This window comes from Amorphotheca resinae (assembly GCF_003019875.1).
Source record: "Amorphotheca resinae ATCC 22711 unplaced genomic scaffold M430scaffold_4, whole genome shotgun sequence".
Lineage (NCBI taxonomy): Eukaryota > Fungi > Ascomycota > Leotiomycetes > Helotiales > Amorphothecaceae > Amorphotheca > Amorphotheca resinae.
The window spans coordinates 1,686,878-1,696,459 of record NW_020194474.1 but is presented as its reverse complement, the minus strand read 5'-3'; the positions used below and the strand labels follow the sequence as shown (position 1 = coordinate 1,696,459).

Sequence of the window (9,582 nt, the reverse complement as noted above, 5' to 3'; positions counted from 1 at the left end):
AGTACTTGGACGTCAGAAAGCAGCTTCAAGGCTACGATTTATGATTCTTTTCCTGGACTAGGTGTGGTGGAGACCTGGCCGCCTGTACTCTACTTCTTACTGTCCTTAATGACTCAACCTTGAGTACGCCTATTTATCTATTAGTTTATTGTCTTTGGTCAACTTCGAGAGGCGTTACTTTGCAAACAATATGAAGGAAGGGAAGGGATAGAAAGGCGATACGACGACGTCTGTGTTGTAATGAAGGGAATGGATGGATGGATGGCCTGGCGGGCCGCGGACAGGACAGGAGGAGATGGGAAAAGCTTTCATAGTATACTACTGGCCTCACGGCTGTTGGCAGCTCCCTTCCAATCAATCCTTTTTGCCATACATATATATCTGAACTGCATCTAAACATCGATCGTGTTAGCCATTCAATTAAATCCACAAAATCTCCAGAGAGGGATAGGGGTAAAGGGGCGGATAAACAATTAGCCGAGCGGCCACCGTAGATCGGCCCGCAGGTATGTATAAAACAGAATAAGCAGTTTTACTCTCGGCTGTCATGGTCACAAAGCGGGAAGATATCAGAATACCACAAATCTGCATTCATCTGGTCTCACGACGCCGCCAACAGTGCCCAGTCCGAACACTGCGGTGGTTCCCCACTCGTGTAGGTAACTCACGATGCTGGCGGGGCCCTAAGCAATGAAGGTAACTTCTTCAGGGAGGCTTCACTCTGCAGAGAGATCTTCACCGTGGTGTGGCGGTATTGGATTACACTTGTTGTGTGGTTTGGATGCAGGGTGTGGGTTGAGCGTCGACCTTTTTATTTTTTATTTTTTTTTTTGGATATGGGTAGGATGGGTTTGTTCATTGCGTTGTTTTATTTCCCCTTTTTTGGTTCTGTGCTGTATGTATTCAGCTTTTTGGTGGCTTTTTGCCACTAAATGGGAATGTGTAGCGAGCACGGCTGAGTGAGCTCACGTGACTTCGTGCTATCCCGTGTCATCACTTTACGCGTCTCTCGCCTCATACCTACCTAGACTTTCTAAATCATATACTGTTACCACATCTCACTTCAAAAAGAGACAAATCAGCTATGTCGATCAAGATTCATAACAATATGCAACAGTGTTTGGAGAGAACTTGTCCCTTCTTCCCTCCTGGCACATCAAGAATGGGAGATCAGGCAGATCAACTGCCCGAGTCACTGAAGGAATGCGAGGCTCCCACAGCCGCATCATCAAGATCACTGGCCGAAGTAGGTATATTAAGTTTAAGATTTCCATTGATCGCCACTGATTAACAATTGCTAAAGCCCATATCACCGGTGCAGAATGGCCATTGCGCTCCACTCGACCCCACTGTCGAAGCCAATGGCTTAATGTCCAGTGTCAAGAACCCGGGGTTCAGAAATATTCCAGAGGAGCAGTTGGAAGCGCCTGCTAAGTTGGAAAGACAGATATTGAACGGGGAAGCAGATCTTGTAGAGTTGGATAACAAAAGTCCGGAATTAAGGCGCAAGGGAGAGGAAGCAGCCAGGAAGACCAGCGGCAGAGACGCTGCTACAAATCTTGGGAAGCGGAAGCGTGACATAGAGCAAGGTACAGACTGTTTGGAAGGGGATGGAAAAAACATTGGGATCCGGCAAGGAAACCTACAGCAAGTTCCTCCGACTGATATACAGAGGAAGGACCAGCCAGAAGATCTCACACCCTACCTCAAGAAAATCGCTCTTTGCCACAAGACGTCTTTCCAAAAGAAGGTCCTCACAGTACTATGCCAGGTTCCGCGAGGCCGTTACACTACGTACGCCGCGATATCAAAACACCTATCCTCCTCTCCGAGAGCGGTAGGGAACGCACTGAAAAACAACCCTTTTGCACCGCATGTTCCGTGTCATCGTGTATTAGCCAGTGGTGGCGGGATTGGTGGATTTAAGGGGAGCTGGGGCCGCAATGGGGAGGAGGGTTTGAATGATCATAAGAAGAGAAAATTACTGAGAGATGAGGGCGTGATGTTTGATGCAAAAGGAATGGTGGTTGGGAGAGTTTGGGAAGAGTTTAGATAGGATGGACAGCGCGGATAATGTACCTTACCGTAGAGCGGCCGCATTCCCCGAATACGGAAGTCTGTCTCGACGAAAGCGCACTTTCTTCACCTGATCAACCCGTGACTCGCCCTTGAAAAAAGGCCTTACCTATTCCATGAGAGAGCAGGAAACTCAAGACATATCTTAAGTTTTATTGACCAGAGGTCTGTCTTATCGGAGCTTTGTGCTCGAGGTGCCGAGCCCTCTGTCCGTGATCCAGGGCACGCTCTCGTTTGTTTTCATGTAAGTCTTCCTCCCCGCCGCTTGCGAGCTCTCAGCCCCAAAAGAGAGATGTCGCCTTTGTCGTTCCTTGGTGAATCTTGAAAGATCTATAGATAACCTTGCTTTTAGTACAAACCAAGCCTGGTAGAATTGCCTCAAAGACTCTTCATCCATCCAGGGCTGGGCATACCACGCCTACAAACGTCTGGCATCCCCGTCATGGCTTCTCTCAAATAGTACCACCGTACAGGTTTCTGGATGGACGAACGATCAAACATCTTGTCCTGGAGGGCATCAGGCGACAAGGCGAAGGCAGTTACATCTTCGCCAACGAGGCGCCACCTTCAAAATGGACCTGACACCCAGGATCTTGTTGGAGCGAATCACTTCCCTCGGTCGTCGCGCACTGAAGGGATTGGGCGTCTCTCAAACGGCGAAGGGCTTGCTGTATTAGAAGACCCAGCGTTGATCTCACGCTTAGTTCCATCGATGTCCGCCTCCGGCCCTTCCACATATCAGTCTCATCGATCAGCTGTACCGCCCGCAATGGATGTTAGTAGGGATCCACATGGGGCTTACCATATCAGTTTATCAGAGGCTGAAAAGGTACTCACTCGTCCTTATAAGAGGACGTTCGATCATGGGAGAGCGGCCAACGAGCAGTTGCCAGTTAGGTTGGGCCATCTTGTGGGCAGTGGCACCCATCCATCTCAGTCAAGCGGCCGTTCTACAACGGAATTGAAATCCCAGTCGTCCAGCCATACGTCGACAAATCAAGAGGCAGTCAAAGTATATGCCAAAGGCAGAGCCATGAGTCGGCAAACCGCCGGTGAAAAGGAAAGTCAGATAGAGGCTCAACTAGACTGGCTATTTCCCCAGCCATATACGAGCTCCCAGTCGGATCAATCCTTGAGGCAACACCATCAAATACCGGATAAAACTCTTGTTTCACCAATATCCAGTAAAGCCTCATCTTCCCACGGAGAAGTAAACAAGCCGTATGCCGACATCTATCAACCTCCTTCGAGTTCAGCGCCGCCAGGTCCCTATATGCAGAGATGGCCTGTCGTTGATTCGCAATCCAGGGGCGACCTGCCGAAGCAGTTCCCTTCCGGGATAGGCCAGGGAAGACATTTATTGGATGAACAAGAGCAAACTAAGCACACCCATGCGCATCCCTCCCCTATGGCAATTGCCAATGGGGCCTGCGAAAATGGAAAGGGGAACACGTCACGTGATAAAAATTCACTATTTGGTATGCGAGATCTTAACTCTCCAGCATGGAGAAATTCGACTCAAATTCGACCTCAAACTGGGACAGAGATGGCAGTTAACAAAGGAAAGGCCTCTGAGGTTATTGACCTTACAGAAGACGGTCCATTGCCTTCTGCCAATAGGATTCGTAATTCGAGTAATAATGGCCCGGTGGCCTCGCAGAACGCGGTTGCGGACTACGGCGGGTCTGAGCTAAACCCGCGACGAACAGCAACCTGGAAAACACAACCTCCACCTCAGACCGATAAACTTATCCCACCGCCCTCATCCACTCCGCACCGCGAACCATCGCGAGAGGATGAATCATCTAGTTCCTCCCGCAACTCTGTAGACATTGTTAAACGGATCGACCCGAGCACTGCCATTCGTCGATCTGAGTACAACCCCAACACGATAGCACGTGATGTTCTCCGTGCGGTAGGGCTCCATCCATCTGAGAAAGGGTTGAATGCGCATCTGGAAGTGCTCAAGTCCCGATTCAAGGAAGTGGATGATACTTCGGATCTTTCCACTCTTCGTTCAGACTTAATAGATGTACCCCAAGGTGGGGCTCCGGAATCTGTTAACATGGCATCAGTGGACGGGTCAATGAAAGGAGTCTCCCAGAAGACTCCTGTTCATAGTGCGATAAAACCACCCCGAGGTGGATTCTCCTCAGCTCCGCATGGAGCATCTCGACTGTCAACGTCGATACCTTCTCGCCCAAGTTTACTACGCAATGCCACCACACCGGGATCCCAATCCCGCAGCTTTGCCGTCGTGATTACCTCTACCCCCCCGAAAGGCCCAGTTTTCAACCCTCGAGTTTCTGGATTGATTGGGAGCGATGATGGAGAGGGCGGAGGGCCTGCCTCTAGTGGCTCGAGTGCATCAACACCACGTATTAGTCGTCCTCGGAAGAATCCCACGCCCACGACAGTCGAGCAGCCTTCTTTAACGCCAAAGAAGAGGCTTCGACCCCCCAAAATCTCTGAAACCACGCCAGCTCCAGAACCAGCGCGAAAGAAGATAGGTCGGCCATTCAAGACTCCGGAAGCAGCAGCTGCTGCTGCATCTAAAGGACAAAGTACCAAGAAACGCCGTGCCCGAACCGTGAAATTGCCTGAGCCTGAGTCCGATGATGAGACCCCTCCTCCTGAACGCAAGTTTATCCCATTCTTGTGTGAATGGAAAGAATGTCCCGCTGAACTCCATAATCTGGAGACTCTGCGCGCTCATCTATTCAATGTGCATAAAAAGAGGGAGCATTCTGGTAAATTGCCTTGTCTATGGGGTAATTGTAGTACAATCCGCAAAGTTGCGGACAGTGCGAGTAAATCGTCTAAGCTTGTGGATAAGGCGTTCACATTTAAATCGGAAGAGGAGTGGCGGGACCACATCAACAAAGCTCATCTCATACCTCTTGCTTGGCATATGGGCGATGGACCGAGGGGAACTTCTTTGGGTAGGTCTCTTCTTCTATTCTCACTATTCCAGGCAATTTAAATTACTTATTGGCGGAAATCTGACAGTGACAACAGCAGCTACCGAAAAGTCTGATCCAGAGATACCGCTTTCCTGGCTTACCGATGCTAATGGTACGCAAGTCACGCCTTCGGTAGAAGATCAACCTATTGAGGAGGGTCGAGCACGAGAGAATAATGCAAAAAGATTCGTTAAGAAGAGGGCGGGCCTATACGTAGTCCTAGAGCCCGTCAAAGCTCCAGAGACATACTTGAAGCTGCCGAGTTATAGCGACGACGATGAAGATGACGATGCTGCTGCCAAAGGATAGGATGGATGGATCACGAATATCATTGATTATTCCAATGGATAGATGTATTCTACTTCGGTAACACAGCCGCGAACCATGGAGAGTCGGGGGCTTAAAGGAAACTTCATGGTCCGGTCTGATGTCGGGATAAAGACACAGCTACATAGCTGTCACAGTTATAGAGGAGCGCGGAATGAAGCAGTAGAGATCATGCCTCGAAGGCAAATGAGAATAAATACCTTGCATAATCACGGGTCTATTGGTTGTAGAAGTAAGAGTGCTCAATTACCATCAGGTTTATAACGGAGTAAACCATAGTATATTGCAAATAAGATGATATAAAAACAAGGTTTACTTCAATTGTCCCAATTCCAAGCACCTGAAGTACCCAGGTACCTATAGCCCCTTTAACCCCACGCTTGGTCGTGATTGGATGGCTAACCATTGCTTAGGTAAGCGGCGATCGAAAAGTATCCGAATCCTCGCGTGCAGAGGTACAGAAAAAGTAGACAAGCTGCATTGGGCCATTGAAAGGTGTGCGGAGGATCTCCGAACACATCAGCAGTGATGAGCGTCTCACGGCCTGCAAGATGTCTTTTCTCTCACCCTCCCATCCCGACAGTGCGGCCACGCGTGCGCTGTCGGAATTTCCACACCTCTCCCAACCTATGCGAAAGACGAAGACCCAGGTTCCCCAATATCAAGGCTGCTGACATGGGCCTCGTCGACAAGCCTATGCCACCGCCTCAAGAACTGTTCAGAGCATACTCGGAGGAAGAGAAAGCACTCCTGGCGAAGAAATATACACCCGAGCAGATTCGAGCGATTGAAGCCGGAGAGGCGGCCATTCGTCCAGAGGACCTCGATCGTCAAGGTGTCGTTCGGACTGATGCTGGAACATTACCATATCTCGATGATTTCAGACACTACCGAAATGTGGTCGACAAGAGACCCCAAGATGAAACGCCCGAAGATCCCAATACCAGGTTCATGACCGAGGAGGAATTAGGGCGGTCATTCAGTGATTATTTCCACAAACTCGATAAGGAGAATCCACCACCGGTGAGGAAGCCTCCACAAGGTGGCAACGTTTCAGAGGAGGATGCAGAGAAGACTTTACAAGCTGGAGACCAACAGTTTAACCCCACTCGACTCAATCTTTTGCGGGCAGACTACGAAGCACCATCATACATGGGCACGAATGGTCCTTTACCAGCCGGGCAAAGCCTGCTTGCGCCTGCTCTCCCGAAGGACTTCTCTTTAGATGACACCCCAGCAGTCAAAAAGGAGGCGGCACAAGAAGAAGACGATGAAAACGCGCGAGACCAGCTTGGGGTCTATAAACAGCTGCGCAAACAGACAGGATTGACCATGGATGATATCATGAAACTTCGAGTAAAAACATTGGTGATAAACTATGTCACCAACCAAACTCGACTGGGCAAGATTCAGAGTGTGCTCGTCCTTGCAATTGCTGGGAACGGGAATGGCAGACTGGGCGTTGGCCAGGCCAAGGGGCAAGAAATGGAAAACACTCTCAATCTTGCTAGAATTGCAGCTATTCGCAACATGCAGCCAGTTCCTCGATATGAGGACCGGACGGTCTATGGGGAGGTGGAAGGAAAGGTGTCTGCTGTAAAAGTGCAACTTATGGCAAGACCACCAGGTAAGTTGATCCCATTTGTAACACTTAACGCACAAACTCATGGATTACAGGATTTGGCCTTCGCTGCCAACACATCATCTTCGAAATGGCTCGAGCAGCTGGCATCCACGACCTCGCCGCACGAGTACCACGATCCCGCAACAAAATGAACACCGTTAAAGCCGCATACCAAGCATTGATGAAGCAAAGGATACCAGACGAGGTTGCACGAGGACTGGGGAAGAAGCTTGTGGATGTGCGGAAAGTGTATTATGGAGGTCGTGTATAGTTGTAGTGTATATTTCATCGCATTTGTACTAGTATTGTATGGAAGATGTCTCGACAGGCGTAGCATAAGCGTGGGCGAAGACAGTCCCTTATAAGAGTCATCCCTTCTTTCTCTTCCACTTCTCTTCCTTCTCTTCCCACTCTACCGGGTATCTCTGAACCTTCCAAACGCCGTGAAATCCTTCATCCCTCGTCCTTATTCGTCACCATATTCAAACGGCAGTGCTCCATACGCTCCAGTCCAGCCACATTGGACATGAGGCTCGGTCTGGACTGCGTATTCCCGATGATTGGCTCCACAGAGCATCAGAAACTCTACCACTCTTCACTCCTCCCCGCCCTCCTGGTCCCGCGAATAGATCTCTTGCTGCAGCACAATGCTATAAACACTTGCCTTCAGCAACGTGAACACCAGACTCGTCTTGCGCTCCAACTGCCTCAACCCATCCAGGATCTCCGCCGTTGGTTTGCCTGCCATATTGTCCAGCAGACTCGCCAACTATTCCACCCGCCAAAAGAAGAGACATTAGCACCATCCCCCCAACATCCAGGTAGAAAGAATTGAATTTGGAAACTGCGGGGAATCAAAAGGCTGCCATACCTTCTTCATATTCTCTGCTAGCCGCTCATATTCATCAAGCACATCTTGTTCAAGCGGGGAGAGCTCTTCTGCGCTGTAGGAGGCCAGGGCGGACGTAGATCTGGATTCCGAGGGCTCCATAGTTGGTTTCTTGACGTATTAAGTAAGAGGAGTAGAGATTCAATTCGTGCTCGATGCTTTCATTCGCAGCTGCTGGGTAATTGGCGGCGTTGACAAGATCATTAAAATCCTCCTGGTCGCGTCGCGGGCTTGGAGACGCTCGCGGTCGACCCCACAGTTTGTATACCTCGCACGTGATCGCCACCCCTTTCGGCTGCCACTCTAATTTTGGGGGTTTCTTTGACAGGAATTCTAGTTTACTTTGGATAATAAACCCCTAGTGAGTTGTTAATATGGCAGTATATAAGGTAACGCCGTATCATGCTAGCTGTAGAGAGTCCAGGTCAAGGCAAGATGTGGGCTCTGAAGGCAAATGGTGCTCTCTAGTATATCAGCGGTGTGAAATTATCATGATGGTTTCGCAAAACTGAAGTCACGGGACGATAAGCTAGTCAGCCCAGTATCGGGGCTTCCAAGTCGCCGCCTCGATCTCAGTTCACAAACCGCTCAACAAAGCATTACCACTTCCAACTCCCCCCAAAATGCAGGGCTTTAATATGGGACGTTATGTCCCACCCGAGCACGAAGGGGTGATCAGTGGCAACAAGCTCCACGGAAAGCATGCCCTGGGCTCGCGGGCCAACAAAATCTCCCAAGGGATCCTAACGGTCCGCTTCGAAATGCCGTATCCCATCTGGTGCACAAATTGCCCCAAGCCCACGATCATAGGCCAAGGCGTACGTTTCAATGCCGAGAAGAAGAAAGTCGGGAACTACTACTCGACGCCCATCTATAGCTTCCGCATGAAGCACACGAGCTGCGGGGGCTGGATTGAGATCCGTACGGATCCGAAAAATACAGCGTATGTGGTTACGGAGGGCGCGAGGAAGAGGGATCTGGGCGAGGATAAGGTTGAAGAGGGGGATATCAAGGTTCTGACGGAGGAGGAGAGGGAGAAGTTAAGGAACAATGCGTTTGCTGCGTTGGAAGGGAAGGTGGAGGATAGGATGCGGTTGGAGCATAGTAAGAAACGCCTAGAGGAATTACAAGAGTTGTCCGAGCAGCATTGGGAGGATCCCTATGAGCAGAATCGGAAGTTGAGGAAAACATTCAGAGAGGGGAGGAAGATCAGGGAGAAGGAAGCGAGCGTTACGGCTGCGCTGCAGGATAAGATGAGTCTTGGACTGGACCTGCTGCCTGAACATGAGGATGATGCGCGAAGAGCTCAACTTATCGAGTTCGGTGGAGTGGATCATGAGAAGGCTATGGCGAAAGCTATCTCCAAGCCCCTGTTTTCAAGCCAAGAAACAACGTCGAAACAAAAACCCCAAACCGCTAAGGGTTCTAGGAGACGAAAGGCGGAAGATCTGGCGAAGAAGAAAACTGCAGATATTGTTGCAGAGATCTCGGGCAATACGAGAGCGGCTATGGATCCGTTCCTTGCGCTCAAACCATCTCCGAAGCCGCTGTTGGCAGGCGTTAAGAGAAAGCGGCCAGCGCCGGAACCCAAGCCTGCAATTCAAACTAATCAGTCCGCGGTCGCCTTGGTGGATTATGATTCTGACTGATGGGTGTATTATTATTCATGTCTGGGCGCTTGGGATAAAAGGATCTAGACGGAC

At 50.0% G+C, this 9,582-nt stretch overlaps 6 protein-coding genes across 6 annotated transcripts; 4 read left to right on the top strand and 2 right to left on the bottom strand.

Annotated features, from left to right (window-relative positions):
* Nucleotides 1-7: 7 nt before the first annotated feature.
* Nucleotides 8-406, bottom strand: M430DRAFT_225369 (hypothetical protein). Its single transcript, XM_024864712.1, has one exon. The coding sequence runs from the start codon at nt 398-400 to the stop codon at nt 146-148; it is 255 nt and encodes an 84-aa protein (XP_024722574.1). The 5' UTR covers nt 401-406; the 3' UTR covers nt 8-145.
* A 678-nt stretch (nt 407-1,084) lies between these two features.
* Nucleotides 1,085-2,128, top strand: M430DRAFT_57732 (hypothetical protein; the record flags this gene model as incomplete). The annotated part of the gene is made up of 2 exons (XM_024868689.1): nt 1,085-1,246; nt 1,304-2,128. 2 exons carry the CDS (start codon nt 1,085-1,087, stop codon nt 2,054-2,056), a joined length of 915 nt encoding a protein of 304 aa, XP_024722573.1. The 3' UTR covers nt 2,057-2,128.
* A 149-nt stretch (nt 2,129-2,277) lies between these two features.
* On the top strand, nt 2,278-5,581 carry M430DRAFT_57731 (hypothetical protein). Its single transcript, XM_024868688.1, has 3 exons — nt 2,278-2,320; nt 2,429-5,018; nt 5,095-5,581. The coding sequence occupies exons 2-3, from the start codon at nt 2,558-2,560 to the stop codon at nt 5,346-5,348; spliced, it is 2,715 nt and encodes a 904-aa protein (XP_024722572.1). The 5' UTR covers nt 2,278-2,320; nt 2,429-2,557; the 3' UTR covers nt 5,349-5,581.
* Nucleotides 5,582-5,894: 313 nt separating this feature from the next.
* Nucleotides 5,895-7,261, top strand: M430DRAFT_99814 (hypothetical protein; the record flags this gene model as incomplete). Its single annotated transcript, XM_024870220.1, has 3 exons — nt 5,895-6,408; nt 6,451-6,993; nt 7,044-7,261. The coding sequence occupies 3 exons, from the start codon at nt 5,895-5,897 to the stop codon at nt 7,259-7,261; spliced, it is 1,275 nt and encodes a 424-aa protein (XP_024722571.1).
* A 324-nt stretch (nt 7,262-7,585) lies between these two features.
* Nucleotides 7,586-7,981, bottom strand: M430DRAFT_99536 (hypothetical protein; the record flags this gene model as incomplete). The annotated part of the gene is made up of 2 exons (XM_024870192.1): nt 7,586-7,759; nt 7,862-7,981. 2 exons carry the CDS (start codon nt 7,979-7,981, stop codon nt 7,586-7,588), a joined length of 294 nt encoding a protein of 97 aa, XP_024722570.1.
* A 536-nt stretch (nt 7,982-8,517) lies between these two features.
* Nucleotides 8,518-9,528, top strand: M430DRAFT_49540 (hypothetical protein; the record flags this gene model as incomplete). The annotated part of the gene is made up of 1 exon (XM_024868077.1): nt 8,518-9,528. One exon carries the CDS (start codon nt 8,518-8,520, stop codon nt 9,526-9,528), a length of 1,011 nt encoding a protein of 336 aa, XP_024722569.1.
* Between the last annotated feature and the right edge of the window lie 54 nt (nt 9,529-9,582).

Bases quoted from the DNA above. Each gene is read 5' to 3' on its own strand.
- M430DRAFT_57731 (XM_024868688.1), top strand. From the start codon at position 2,558: ATGGACGAACGATCAAACATCTTGTCCTGGAGGGCATCAGGCGACAAG. The intron at 5,019-5,094 runs GTAGGTCTCTTC...CAGTGACAACAG, and splicing joins ACCGAGGGGAACTTCTTTGG to CAGCTACCGAAAAGTCTGAT.
- M430DRAFT_225369 (XM_024864712.1), bottom strand. From the start codon at position 400: ATGTTTAGATGCAGTTCAGATATATATGTATGGCAAAAAGGATTGATT.